General features: G+C 30.6%; 1 protein-coding gene across 1 annotated transcript in view; it reads right to left on the reverse strand.

Annotated features, from left to right (window-relative positions):
* Positions 1-14,027, reverse strand: part of LOC100199212 (TOG array regulator of axonemal microtubules protein 1) — a 41,844-nt gene extending 27,817 nt beyond the window's left edge. Inside the window, exon 1 of the mRNA XM_065804642.1 lies at positions 12,216-14,027. Coding sequence (XP_065660714.1) covers positions 12,216-13,952 — 1,737 coding nt within the window. The 5' untranslated portion in view covers positions 13,953-14,027. The remainder of the gene's footprint in view (positions 1-12,215) is intronic.
* Positions 14,028-16,281: the final 2,254 nt, after the last annotated feature.

The following is a 16,281-nucleotide window of genomic DNA, read 5'->3' on the forward strand; positions in this document are numbered from 1 at the left end:
TATATATATATATATATATATATATATATATATATATATATATATATATATACATACATATATATATATATATATATATATATATATATATATATATATATATATATATATATATATATATATATATATATATATACACACACACACACATATATACAAAAAAATGTAATGCAAAACTTAGTGTCCCTTTTAGCATGTTTGACACAGAACTCTTGGCAGTCATTGCAACCGAGTTGATAGTGATGAAGAGTCGCAGCACTTTTTTTATAAGAAAATGTGAATGAAAGTGTATTCAAATATCTAACTTGAGCAAACTTCAAATTATGCAATGTTAAAACATATTAAAACATATATCAAGTTTTACTGCTTTACTTTTACTTGAAAACTGTACTGATGCATCTCGTTAATTTTGATTTAAGGAATTTATTTACCGTTTTATGAAGTTTTTTGTTTATTATATAGCTTTAAAACCTTTCAAAATCAATACACTTTAGTGGCTGAAGTGGCTAGCTTGCAGAGTTTCTGAAGCAAAGCGCTGTAGTTCAAACCCTACCACTGGCACCTTGTTTCTTTTTTTAAATCTTTTTTGATTTTTTCAAAATATAAAACAAAACACTTTGGAAGTTTTTAAATATTATATAACATAACATATATAAAGATATATACTATAACAAGAGAATTTTAAAAAAAAGTTAAAATTAAAAACATCAAAACACTTGGAGAAATTTGTTGAGCATGTCATGATAGAGATACTTATGTTATTAATGTGTTCAGGTAGTTAGTCCTAACAAGCTGAGGATATTTTGAAAAAAAATTATCGTCTGAAACTTAATAAACAAAAAATTTCGAAAGACAGTCCTGCTACTATAAAAGGTGCTGCTGTGGAGGCAAAAAAAAAAGAAAATCCATTTATATAACATTGTATAGAGGATATAAAAAAACTTTTCTAATAATTAAAATCTTTTTTGCTTAAACTGTTTTGTTTTGAATTTTTGTATTTATGTTAATGTATTTAAAAAAATTGAGATTGATAAATATCTTCTTTTAGCATACAAAGCAACATTGAAAACAACTTAGATCTACCTTCAGTTAATATTATTCATAAAAATAAAGAAAAAACAATTAAATGCAAATATTGTGGCCTTCAGCACCTACCTAGAAAGTGCCCAGCATTTGGGAAAAGTTGTAAAAAATGTGGAAAATTGAACCACTTTAAAAATGAATGAAAAGCAAACATTAAGTATGAAAGAAAAGTAGAGGAAATAAAGATCGATGATGCTAATGCATATTCCATTAACATGAATAATGCAAACTTAGAGATTTATGTAAAAATAAATGATTACAATATAAAAATGCAAGTTGATACCGGAAGTCAGGTCATAATCATACCTAAAAATTTTTGGGAACTAATTTCTAAACTTAAATTTAAAACTGAATCTCCAACTGAAACAATTTGATGGTACAATTGAAGAGCAGTTTTCCAAAAGTGGTTAAGTCAAAAAATGAAAAAAATGAGATAACTCATTTTTCTGGAAATTCTCTCTGATGTCTATTTAATGAATAAAACCGTTTCATGCAAAACTTGTTATATGGCAATATAAAGTAAGTACAAAATATTGACATTTTTCCAAAACTTAGTAAGTCATGATACGAATTCAGATGAAAAAATGGACTTAACAAGTTTTGGAAAACTGCTCTTCAATTATTAAAGTCATTGGCGAATTTGAGGCAAATTTGGAGTCTAAAATGAATATTGCACGAATTATTGTCGCATGGATATATTAAATATTAATGCAACAAAATTAGTTAATAGTATAGAACCTAATGTTCATGGGCATTTAATTAATTACAAAGCAAATATACTGTTAAAAAATGGCAAACAACCAACTTATTTTGAATCTCGACCTCTTCCTATTCACATAAGAACATTAGTGATAGATAAACTCAATGAAATGATACAGCAAGGGTTGCTCCAAAGGGTCCCTCCTGGTGGAAGCAAATGGGCTTCACCACTTGTGGTTGTTAGAAAAACAGATGGAGATTTGTGCATATGTGCAATTACAAAATAAGTGTTATCCAAAAGATATGCTCAGATTTATACCCTATTCCAAATATTGAGACTGTATTTCATAAAATGACAAGAATGAAATATTTTGCTAAATTTGATTTCAAGGGAGCTTATCATCAAATAAGAATGGACAAAGAGGCACAAGAAATAACAACAGTTAATACTCTTTTTGGATTGTTAAGGACATATTTACTGTTTGGAATAAAAACTGCAACTGCGATATTCCAAAGATCAATAGAATCTGTTGTTGGTGATATAATTCCCAATATGATTATATTTCAAGATGATATATGTGTTGGTGGTAAAAATGCTAAAGAGCTTAAATCAAATTTGAGTAAAATTTGAGCTAATAAAAAGAATCTGGGATGAGTACAAATAAAAGAAAATCAGTGAATGAAACAAAAAGTCTTTCATTTTTAGGATACAAATTGTCAGAAAAGGAAATTACCCTGGTTTGTAATTTGGTCAAGAATACTCAAAATAAATCTTGAGTCCTTTATAGGACTAGTAAACTTTTATGGTCGACAAACTGAAAAATATGCTGAAATTTTTTTACCTTTGAATAATTTAAGGAAGAAAGGAATTACATTCGAGTGGAGGAAAGAACATCAACATGCATTTGAGTTGCTAAAAAAGAATCTTTGCGAAGAACCTATGGTAAAAGTTTATGACATCAATCAAGATATAGAATTAACAACTGATGTCAGTGAAAGAGCTATATCTGGAATACTTTTACAAAATAGTCATCATGTATTGTATCTCTCATGATCTTTATCAGAGGCTAAGATAAGATATTTAATATAGAGAGAGAAGCATTGACTATTGTATGGTCTACTCACAGAGTTAGGCATTTTTTGTTAGGTAGGAAATTTAAATTGATATCAGATCACAGACCATTAGAGTTTATATTTGATTGTAATAAAAAACTGTCTAAAGAGACATCTGCTAGAATTTTAAGACAGGCCCTGCGAATGATGGCTTTGACTACAAAATAAGCTATAAAAAGGGAGAAAACATTCCTCATGCTGATGCATTATCGAGATCTCTTTTCTACCACAAGATCGAGATGTCTTTTCTACCACAAGATAAAAAAAAGGACTGAGAAACCTTTATACACTTATTAGAGCAAGATATTGTGAATCTTGAGCAGATACTAAAAGAAACAGAAAGTGATAGAGTATTGATGGGTATCAAAACCAGAATTAGCAAAAATAATTGGAGCAGGTGCTCTGTGGCAGAAAGACCTTATAAATCTAATAGGAATAAATTGACTATTGAAAATACAGTTGTATTTAATGGCGATCTTGTTGTACTTTTTAAAACAATGAGAAGGAAGTTCATCAAATCCATGATGACATATATTGTGGCACAATGAAAACTTGATGTAGATTAAAGTTGGAAGCTTGGTGGGCTGGCTACTGTCAAGATGTTGAAGAATATGTAAAAAACTGTGAAAAATGAGATAAAAGTAAAGAAAGAGAGGACGCTACATATGTGACCAAATGAAAATAAACCTTGGTGCAGAGTGCATATGGGCCATGCCCATGTATATAGAAAGTGACTGGGGCCCAGGCCCCGGCAAAGTTATAAGATTTAGAAGAGGGTTGATAGCCGGGGCTAGAAAAAAAACTTCATATATTACTTATATAATACTTATGTATTATTTACATAATACTTTATATATTATAATTTTATGCTTCCATTTACTATTTATTACATTCATATATTTTTAAACTCTAATTTACTTCCAACAAGATTGCAAGCGACCACAATTAAGTTATAAGTCACTTTAAAAAAGAGAATAAGTTAAAATACTAGGAAACGTATAACTTAAGACTTAAAAAAATGTAAGTTGTATAAAAAAGGACAACATGAAGATGGGTAAGAGTTATATGGTTTTTTTGATGTTCAAGGAAAAAAAATTGAATTAATAAGTTTTTATAGCATGAAAGGACAGATACAGTAAAAGGATGCAACTTGTTGAATTAAAAGCCAAGCAAGAATGAGTTTTGGTTTATCGTTATAGAGATGATAGCTAGTTTGAGCATGGATCATAACTGTATTTGTAAAAAAAAAGAAAAAAATGCAGCCTTAAAACATTGGGAGAGTGGCTCAAGCTTGACAGATAAAGCAGGTCTATTTAGATTTACAATCTGCGTTTAAACTTTGTCTAAGGGTAAAAGGGTTGTTATTTGTCAATATACGAATACCAACAATATTGCAAAATTTTTTGCAGTAAATGAGTTCTGTTATCTAACAAAATTTTTAGATTTTAGGTCCAGAATATAAATCTATGAGCCATTGCAATCTTAACTACCACTTAAGAGGTAAATAGATTCTATCTGTTGACCAGCCTCGCACCCCTCCTTCATCTATTATGTTAGCGCAGATGTATTTTTAATACATTGCTTCCAATTTAGGATGTTGAATGCTGGATCTACTTGACTCAATGCATGGGTTTTGCTTGTGTCTCTGTTTTTATGACTAGGCACTCATTCTATTATCTCCTAATGAGGGAACAGCTCTAAAACTCAGTTTTATGGTTCTGAGGCTTGCTGGTAGTCAGGTTTCCCGAACTCTGTGGTAGCTCTCAGAGAGGCTGATTCCATCAACAGCTGAAAAATATCAAAGTATTAATGGATGGTGTCCCTGTTTGTACTTTTGGTGTGCATTGTCAAGGCCACATTTGGAGTCCTTTGTTACAGCTTAGGGTTTATTGATAGTAATGAGGCAATTGCTTGGGGTATTAAACAGTGTTCTGAGTACTATCTATGCTTTGAGTCAAGTTCTTTAACAAATTTAAAAATGAATAAAGTACCAAAAACTATAAAATATAAAAAACCATCATCATCACCAAGTTCTCTAAACCTATCATTCATCAATATTCGTGGTCTTCGAAGTAACTTTTCTTCTGTTAAGTCTTATCTCTTGCAAAGTTCACCAGACCTACTTGCTCTTTGGGAGACTAATTTGAGTTCAGCTGTCTCATCTTGTGATCTTAGTGTTGATGGTTATCTTACTTTAATTCATAAAGACTCCAATAGCCACATGCTTGGCCTGGGCATTTACATTCGTAACAATTCACCCATTTGTCGGGAAACACAGACTATTCTTTCATGTGCTTTCTTTTAGCACCACTTCACTCTACCGCCTTTCACTTTGTTCTATATCGCTCTCCTTCATCTCAAAACTGCACTCTTTTTGATGTTATTTCTGATCATATTGACCAAGCTCTCTCTCTTTATCCATCAGCTAATATTGTTGTTGTTGGTGACTTTAATGCTCATCACACTTAATAGCTTGGCTCTAGTGTCAGTGACACTAGAGCCAAGGTATTAAACCCCACGCAGGTATTAAACCCCACAACTTTTGCCTTTCTCAATCCCTAACTCAAGCAGTCAACTTTCCAGCTTGGTTTCCAGATAACCCGAATCATTTACTTTCTCTACTCGACTTGTTTCTGATCCTAGTCAGTACTCAGTTTCTCCACATTCACCCTTAGGTGCTTCTGATCACAGTTTGATCTCTCTAAAACTATTATCTCATTCTTCTTCATCATTTGAATCCCCCTATCATCGTACCTCTCACAATTACCTTAAAGCTGCTGGGACTCCTTCCATAATTTTCTTTGTGATGGCCCTTGGGTAGAAATCTTCATCTTCCTGTTGACAAATGTGCTTCTTACAAAACTTCATGGATTCAGGCATGGAATCTTTTATTCCCTCTCAACAATTCCAGGTCAAGCCTCACTCTTCGCCATGGTTTTCCTCACATCGTGCTGCTGCAATTGCCAATCGAAACCATTACTTCCATATCAATCAGCAAAACAATTCTCAAGAAAACAGACGTCTGTTTTTACTGCTAGAAATGATTGTAAAAAGGTTTTGTCTAACGCCAAAGCCCGCTATTCTCAGGTCATGAAATCTCATATTTCATCACAAAAATTAGGCTCTTGTGACATCTGGAGAATCTTTAATAGTATCAATAATAAGGGCAAATCTGTTATTCCACCTCTCTTGTATGGTTCAGACTTTGTCACCTCTCCTAAAGACAAAGCTGAATTGTTTGCTAAAAACTTTTCATCAATATCATCTCTTGATTCCACTAGCTGCGTTCTTCCTGATATTGCCAACAAACAGGTTGATCCATTGCTTGACATTTGTATCACTCCAGCTTCTGTATCTAAAGTGATTTCCTGCTTAGACTCTTTTACAGTTTGTGATCTGGACAACATACCTGTTATAGTCTTGCAAAAGTGTTCTCCGTAGCTGTCATCTATACTTTTAAAACTATTCAACAAGTGCTCAGAAACTTGTTTCCCAACCTGCTAGAAAGCGGCATCTGTTATCCCTATTTTCAAAAATTCTGGAGAGCAATCTGATTTGTCAAACTACCAACCCATTAGTCTTCTTCCTATCATAAGCAATGTTTTTGAACCTTTAATTAACAAACACTTAATCTATTATCTTGAATCTAATAACTGAATTTCTGATCATCATAATGGATTTCGATCTTCTCGTTCTACAGCTGATTTGCTAACAGTAATAACCGAAAGGTTTTATTGTGCATTAAATAGATGTGAAGAGGTTAAGGCTATCCTTCATGACATTTCTAAAGCTTTTGATAAGGTTTGGCATGCTAGTCTATTCCATAAGCTTTCTTCTTACGGTGTACCTGGTAACATCCTTAAGATTATTGAATCCTTTTTTTCCAATCGTAGTATTAAAGTTGTCCTCGATGGACAACACTCTTCTTTTATTCTGTATCTTCTGGGGTTCCTCAAGGTTCAATCCTTGGCCCTATACTCTTTTCAATTTACATTAATAATCTTCCATATATTCTCACATCTAAGGTGGCATTGTTGCCTGATGATACTACCATTTATTCTTGTCATGATAAGAAGCCAACACTCTCTGATATACACTCAGTTCCTAAATTTATGAACGATAATTTACTCGATGAGTCATCTACCCCTCATCTTCTGGATTAACTTTTACTTCCGATTGCTCTTGGAAACAATATATCAAATCCATTGCAAAATTAGCATCTGCTAGGGTTGCATCTCTTTATCCAGCTTGACACTTTCTTACTCCGGATTCTATTCTCTATTTCTATAAATCTCAAATTCAACCTTGTATGGAATACTGTTTCTGAAACACCTTCGACCTTGTATGGAATACTGTTAACGAAAGGGCATCATTAGAAAATCTGCCCCAGCTATATCTGGGGCGGATTTTCTAATGATGCCCTTTCTCTTTTAGACAAGGTGCAAAAACGCATTGTTAACATAATTGGACTTACCCTTGCAGCCAACCTCCAACCATTATCACATCGTCGTAATGTTGCTTCTCTTTCGCTTTTCTACAAATACTATAATGGGCACTGCTTTAAAGAGCTAGCGTCTCTTGCGCCATCTACTAAAATTCATTCTCGTGTTACTCGTCATTCAATTAAGTGTCATTCTTTTTCTGTGACTGTACCTAAGTGCTCTACAATCTTCATCTTTTCTCTTTCAGTAACTTCCAACTCTAATTAGTGGTTGCTTGCAGCCTTGTTGGAAGCAAAGATGTTTAAAAAAAAAATAAAAAAGCCTTAATCTGTTACAGAAGAGAGATCAGATTTAAAATTGGCTACTTGTTCTAAGCAATTAAAAAGTGAAGATTTTTTTGTCAAGACAAGAGTATAAAGTGGAGTTGTCAGCAAATAGAGCCACTTTAGATTTCATGAAGATTGTTATTGTAGATTAGAAACAATACAGGAGCAAAGGATAGAAGCTTGTGGTACCTTTAAAGTTACTTGAAATAAAGAGGAGTGTAGGCCTTCAAGAACAACTTCACTAGTGCAGTTATAAGGAAATAATTTAATAACCTCAAAACCTTTACATAAAGAAACTAATAACAGAGTGAAGACTAATCGTAGGATAGTTGGAGAGGTCAAAGTGTTTTCTGGAGTTTTGAAAAATTGGAACCATTTATTTTGCACTTTTTAAAAGTTTAACAAAAATTGAAGAGAGTTCTGGTTAACACTTTTTTAAGACTATGATGGAAATCTTGTCTGGAGCATAAACTGTGGAAGTGTTTAATTGAGAATTAACTTTAGCATTGGAAGCTAGAGTGATTTCGATATTTAACAATGGGTTAATCTGTTTAACTGTCAGGTAGAGTATAATCATTATATTTAAGCATCATATTTATTGAAAAAAAAAAGGGAAAGATAAAGAAAATAGAAAAAAATAAGAAAAATAAATGAAATAAAAATAAAGAGAATTAAAAAAAAAAAAAGAAGATAAAAAAGCAAAAACTAAAAAAAAATTAAAAACCAAATTAAACAAATTAACGAAAGAAAAAAATGAGATAAGAAAAAGGAAAGACAAAAATCCAAAGTTAAAAGAAAAAAAACATTCGAAAATGTAAAGTAATTTAAAAGACTTAAAAAAATATATAAAAATTGCTCCATTTTTGAAGAAAGGAAAAAGAATATTTTTTAAATTTTATTATTTTTGAAAGACTATATGTGTTTGCTTGATATGATTTACTTTTTTAGTTTAATATTGTCATTTATTATGAAAACTCTATACTTTTTGTGACTAAATGTTTGTGTGTAAGTGGGTGACACGTTTTTATTTGTGAGTATTACTGAAAATTTTTTGTTTGTTTATTTATTGTTATTTTTTAATGAAATATTTATATTACTTTTATTTATATGATTATTGATATTAAGACTTATATTTATTAAATCATTGTTACTTTTTTTTGCAGTTATTGTTTTAGTTACATGGTAGGTTGTTACATTTTGTCAGTACATAACTGTTTGTAACTTTTCTGTCTGTGCATTATATTCAATTTTTGTTTTAAAATTGATATTGATTTATTATCATTTAATTTTCTTATTATTCTTATAATTTATCATCATTATTTTTATCATTATTATTTGTATTATTAATGCTCTTTCATGGTATTTACTTAAGATTAGTTTTTAACTATTTGTAAATAACCTCGATTGTAAAAAATAAATAAATATATATATATATATATATATATATATATATATATATATATTTATATTGATATTAAGAGTCAAATTAGAGTAAGATTTCTTTGCAAATAACTATGCTTTATTCTGGGGAGAAGTAAAAAGATCAGACCCATGAATTATAGATTAAATGTTTGCCTTACTTTAGTTAATGACACTGTTGAATGTTAACTAAAAGTCTCTAGAACCTAACATCTGAGATAAGATACAAGATTTAGTAAACTGAGAATAACAAAGATTGAAATATATTTTTGTACATTGTTTATAATGTTGTGTACTTTTAATCTTTGTTTAGTTTTGTTATGTATTTTTGTGCTTTTTTTATATTGCCTTGTGCGATGTTTATATGAGCGATGTTTATATTCTCATGTATTTTTATTATATTATCGTATATGTCATTATAATGTCATATTGTTGTGTGCATAAGTTTAGTATTTTTGTATATTATAAATTATTTTTTTACAATAAATGTTTGTATCGTGTGGTAGGCTGTATATTGTAATTGTTACATTTTGTCAGTATATACTGTTTGTAACTTCGCCTGTCTGTACTTATAAATTAAATTTTTGTTTGAAAATTAATATTGACTTTTTAATATTATATAGTTACTTTATTGTAATAATTGTCACTTAATTTATTAATAATATTGCTATTATTATTCTTAATATTATTATCATTCCTATTGGTATTTAAATTTGATTTTTTCTATTCGCTTTTTACTTACGATTAATCGTAAGTAAAAAACAAATACTAATCTATTTATTTGGACTTTATTTTATTTTTTACTTTCTACTTTGCAAGAGTTTCTTGTATTGCTGCTGTTGTTATGTTTACTTAATTTTTAATTTTTTTCTTTAGTTATTATTGGTGTCGTTTTAGTTTTTAAATTTTATTTTTTATAAGTTTGGTTTTTATTATTATTATTATTATTTTTTTGTAGTTTTTTGTTTGAGCTTTGTTATTATTTGTATTATATTACTTATATAGTTTTAATTTTGGTTATAAATTTTTTTTTCTAGGTGTCACTCCATTGACTAGTTTTTAACTATATGAGTGACACCTAACCTTATTTATGTGAGTTTATAAATATTATTGTAAATTTTCATATTTTATAGTGAAATAAATGTATTTATGTATCTACAAAGCTTAACATCAGACAGGACTTTACATTTACATTGGCTTCTTACAATAATAAAAGGACATTTGTTCTTAAGAGAGATATTCTTGTAAAAAAGATTTAAAAAATGATTAATGTTTAATAAAGCAACTGCTCAAGATGGTAAAAAATGTGGAGTAGAATTAGGCTTGACTTAAAATGAGAAGAAATAAAAGCTTCCAAACATTTATTCATATCCATAATATTTATGCATACATATTATGGATATAAATATATATGTTTGCTATTTATTTAGATGCTGGCATACAATATCCTTTCATTGTTATATCAACTTTAGTATTTATATGGTGTAGTATTTGCAGAAACAGAAGATGATCAGATGGATGTGTGGTGTGACTGTAGCAAGACAAGTAAAGGAGGCATAATCTTAGACAGATTAGAAAAAATGTTGTATTGTACAACATTTGTTAGAAAAGATTAAATGAATTTAGGTATCAGCATGTAGAGAGGTAGCAGCTTAAGTAGAAAATGGTAATGGTAGAAGAAGAAAACTCGAAGAGAGTACCTTACATATTGTATGAATGAGCTTTAGTTTAGTAAAAAAAAATGCTCTAGATTGTTTATATTAGAAAAACATAAAAACATAAAAGAGGAAGTCTAAAGTCTGATGATGATGATGATAATGATGATGATCATCATGATGATCACGGTAATGATGATTACCATCAGGCTTTAGCCTTCCTCTTTCATGCTGTTGATGATGATGATCATAATAATAATGATGATGATGATCATCATCATCATCATCATCATCGTGACGATGATAATGATGATAATAATGATGTCTATATATACATATATATACAAAATATAACATGAATTTTGAATAAAAAAATATACTTTAGGATGTTTATGCAGCCCCGGTCACAAACCCGGTCCTGCTCCTGCTATAATTTATCAAACCCGGCCCCAGTCAAATATCAACCCCGGTCATTTACTATATTTACAGGGTGTCGGACTGTTTTTAATTCTAATAGATTTTTTTTAAGCTGCCATAGTGAAGGCAGTATTACAGAGTTTCTTTTTAAAGAAATGGAATTCCGGAAGTCTTGGTATCCAATAATGCTAGAGAATTTCATGATAATACCTTATACCAGTGGCTGAAGAAAATAGGTTGCTTACCTTATAAGACCCCAGCTTACGATCCTCAATTGAATGGAGCAGCTGAAAGAATGGTAAAGACAGCCAAGATGTGTTTAAAAGCTTATTCACCGGATAAAGGTTTATTATGTGGATATTTAAGCAGAATGCTTTTAAGTTTTTTTTAAATTCACCTCCTCAAGGCCCAGAAGGCCACTACAGACGAGGAGGCTACTTAATTGTGGTTATAACTCTCTCTCAACTCTTTAACTCTGAAACACAAACCTTGACGAGCAAGGTAAGCGTGGTACTATGAGGGACGTAGTGGGGATCGAACTCAGAACCTCTCTTTTATGAAGCGAGCGCTCTACCACTACACCAGTACCACATAGAAGTTACAGAACAATACTTAATGCAGGAAGATAAAGGAGTCCTTCCGAGATGATGTGGAGACAGTTGAGATCTCCTCTCACTATGAGTTTTGAAAGTGAAACACCCTTATGGTATTGCCAAAGACCAGATTTAAAACCTGAACCTGCTTCATTTATTTCTCAGGCTGGTCTAAACAATGCATTCATATTGAGGAATAACTCTTCAGGTACATAAGTACACTGTGAACAAATAAAAAAATGCCTAACTGAGCCTAGTATAGTTATGAATAATGAAGATAGTATATGTCATGATCCCACCAATAAAATATATGGGTAGATAAAATTTGAAGCAAGTCTGAGGTGGTACCCTAAGGGTCAATTAATGTGAAATGCCCCTACTAGATAATAATTTATAAAACATAATTTATAAAAACATAAAATAATACTTACCGTAATAAAATAATTATTGATAATGAAACTAAAATACCTGGTAAAGTGGTGCACTACGAACAACCGCACTTCTTTGTGAAGCGAACTGTAAATTTGCATCTTCTATACCATTATGTTTATGGAGTTGACTTTTGATAGCACTCGAATTGCTATGCAATTGACTCTCATAATTGTTGTGATTATTTACAACAGTCCCAGAAAGAATCCATGCAACATCTGGCGAGTGACAAACCATTTTATCAACATTTGAAGGTATTACTAAAGCATATTGAATAAGACCTTCTTCATTTATACTTGGAAGCAAAGAGCGGCTTAATCGTGCTTGAACAGCAGCTAACACTCCTTCATATTGTGATTCAAGATTGTCAACTGCTAAAACTAAAGGTTTTAGATGTCCTGATCCCAGAGAATGAGCAAGAACTGCTAAGCATTCTAAACATGCATGTCTGACTCTTTTCTTTTTATCTAACAAACAAAAGGTTATTTGTGATGGAAGCTGTTTTAAATTAAAACTAGATGCTGGAAAGGTAAGTAAACCTCCAATAATCATATTAATTATTTCTTCTCTAACCCTTGCGCTTTTGTTGAATAAATGTGGTATAATATTTTGAAGAAAAACATCTGGAGAGAGATTGTGCATGACTGTTAACCCAATACATAGGTTCAATTTTCTAAGTACAGCTCTTGGATCATTCATTGTTTTAAGCATAAGATTTGTTAAAATATTTAAGTGTTCTTTAACACTATGACCAATAACTGTAATTAGTCTATGTAAGAGAGATAGCGCTGGCAGGGCAACACTTAAATCAGACTCCACAAGTATTGTACTTATAATCTCTAAAAGTGATTCAGCATTGCTTTGAACTAATATAACCTCTGCAGAAGAAAGATGCTTAATAAACTCATTGCAAGCATATGAGCGATCTTCTAAACTAGCACGATTATTCAATTTATCCATAACTGTCTGCGGAAGAAATCCAAAAAGTAGATCACAAGATAATTTATTTTCAACATGAAAAGACTCCTTAAAATTTGGAGATTCATTTACAGCTATAAGCCTCCTTTTACCTATAATATTTTCTTTCCTTGAAAAACTTGTTTTAAGCATTATATTGTTATATGAATCAATTAAATTCTTTTCTAATGATGTTAAGAAACTAGTAAACTCTTCACCAATACTATCCTTTATATGTTCAAGACACAGCAAGACTGGAAGTTTGGAATCTGCAACATCGATCTGTGGCAGTATTTTTAAAACTGATACAAATAGTTCTTTCAAATCTTTTTTATTAAAACCTGAACGAACCAATGCAGGAACAATTAAAAATACTTCATTGCGCAATACTTTATTACTGTTTGTAAAACCATGACGCAATAAACAGTCAATTATAAGAGATTTATCAGCATTTCTTTTAAAATATAAATGCAGCACTTGAAGAGCGCATCTTTTTACTGGTGGATTACAATTAACTAGATTGTCGAGAATTCCAGGAAATAGCAACTTTAAATGATTATCAAGTTCCATTCCATATAGGGGTATTGCATCAATTAAAATCGTCATTGCTATGCATCTTGTATGTGGTAACTCATCATATAGAGCTTGGTTAAGAACATAAATTAAATCTAATGGCTTATCATAAACTAATCTTCCTCCTGTTCGTTTCAAAGACTCCTGGACTTTTTCTAGAAATGAAACTCTTTTTGATTCTGTATCAAACCCATTGCATCCCTGAAATTTATGTGATCTTTCAAACTCTAAAACACTTGGAATCATGATGTTGAAATTCTGACTAAAGTCAGAGCTTTAAGTATTAACTGCATTTGTATTTTTATGTTAAAATTCTCCTAAAAAGTTAAACATTATATATATATATATATATATATATATATATATATATATATATATATATATATATATATATATATATATATATAAATAACATAGTTTAGGCTGAAATAAAATAGAAAACTTTTCTTGTTTCTTTTAACTAAAAAAGTGCCTGATAAAACTAAAAGTTTCAGTTGATGCACATTCTAATGGGTCTATATAACTCAATGCATACTTTAATAGGCAGTTTGACATCATACTGAAAATAGGAAGCTACTGGGGGCTTCAGTACACACATTAACCAAATAAAAAAGGAGAACATGGAAGAGAGCATATTCTCTACATCTAGTTTACCAAAATAGGGAGAACTTGCTCAAAAATTATCAAAAAAGGCAATTGGGTCAGTTTAACATAGTAAGCAATTGGGGTTGATATTTGACTGGGGCCTGGGCCGGGTTTGATAAAATATAGCCGGGGCCAGGTTTGAGACTGGGGCTGTATAAACATTTATACATCCTAAAGTATTTTTTTTTAATTTAAAGTTTATTTTATACTTTGTATATATATGCATATATAAACATCATTATGATCATCATCATCATCATCATAACCATCATCATCCATCATCATCATCATGATCATGATCATCATCATGATCATGATCATGATCATCATCATCATCATCATCATCATCATCATCATCATCATCATCATCATCATCATCATCATCATCATCATCATCATCATCATCATCATCATCATCATCATCATCATCATTGGATCATCTTCTCTTTTGGCAAATACCATATAAATACTTAAATTTAAATATGAAAGGATATCAAATGCCAGCATCTAAAAAAATAGCAAACATATATATTTATATCCATAATATGTATGCATAAAGTGTACCTTGGCAGCTTTTATTTCTTTTGAACTAAAAGTTTGGAAGCCTTTATTTCTATTCTTCAATTTTAAGTCAAGCCTCATTCTACTCCACATTTTTCACCATCTTGAGCAGTTGCTTTATTAATCATTTATTTCATCTTTTTACCAAGAACATCTCTCTTAAGAACAAATGTCTTTTTATTATTCCATGAAGCCAATGTAAAAAGGTCCCATCTGATATTAAGCTCTGTTATTCTCAGTTTACTAAATCTTGTATCTTATATCAGATGTTAGTTAGTTTTTTTAATCTTCAACAATGTCATTAACTAGTAAATCTAACATTTAATCTCTAATTCATGGGTCTGATTTTTTTACTTCTCCCCAGAATAAAGCATAGTTATTTGCAAAGAAATCTTATTCTAATTTGACTCTTGAATCTAATGGCCATACTCTTCCTTCCAGTTAAACAGATTAACCCATTGTTAAACATCCAAATCACTTTGGCTTCCAATGCTAAGGTTAAAAAAAAAGTTTTAAAAAGTGCTAAATAAGTGGTTCCAATTTTTCAAAATCTAGAAAACACTTTAGTCTTCACTCTGTTATTAGTTTCTTTATATAAAGGTTTTTAAGGTTATTAAATTATTTCTTTATAACTGCAGTAGTGAAGTTATTCTTGAAGGCCTACACTCTTCTTTATTTCAAGTAACTTTAAGGGTACCACAAGCTTTTATCTTTGCTCCTGTATTGCTCTATCTTTGCTCCTGTATTGTATCTACAATATCGATCTTCATGAAAATTTTACATCTAAAGCGGCTCTATTTGCTGACAACTCAACTTCATACTCTTGTCTTGACAAAAAATCTTCACTTTTTGATTGCTTACAACAAGCAGCCAATTTTGAATTTGATCTCTCTTCTGTAACAGCCAAAGGCTTGCAGTGGCTTATGGATTTAAATTCTGGACTTAAAATCCACAGTTTTTGTTAGACAACAGAACTTATTTACTGCAAAAAAATATTGCAATAATAATGGCAATCATACATTGATGAATAACAACTCTCTTATTCTTAGACAAAGTCTAAAAGCAGATTGTTAACGTAATTAGACCTGCTTTATCTGCTAAGCTTCAGCCACACTCCCATTGTTGTAAGGTTGTATTTCTTTCTTTTTTCTTCAAATACCATCACATTCGATGCTCAAACAAACTATCACCTCTATTACGATAACTCATTCTTGGTTGTTTCTTATTCAATAAGTTGCATCCTTTTACTGTATTTGTCCCTTCATGCTTTAAAAACTTTTATTAATCCAGTTGTTTTCTTCGCACATCAAAAAAAAACCTTATAACTCTTACCCATCTTTATATTTTCTATTTTTATACAACCAATAAC

Source organism: Hydra vulgaris, chromosome 09 (genome assembly GCF_038396675.1).
Source record: "Hydra vulgaris chromosome 09, alternate assembly HydraT2T_AEP".
NCBI lineage: Eukaryota > Metazoa > Cnidaria > Hydrozoa > Anthoathecata > Hydridae > Hydra > Hydra vulgaris.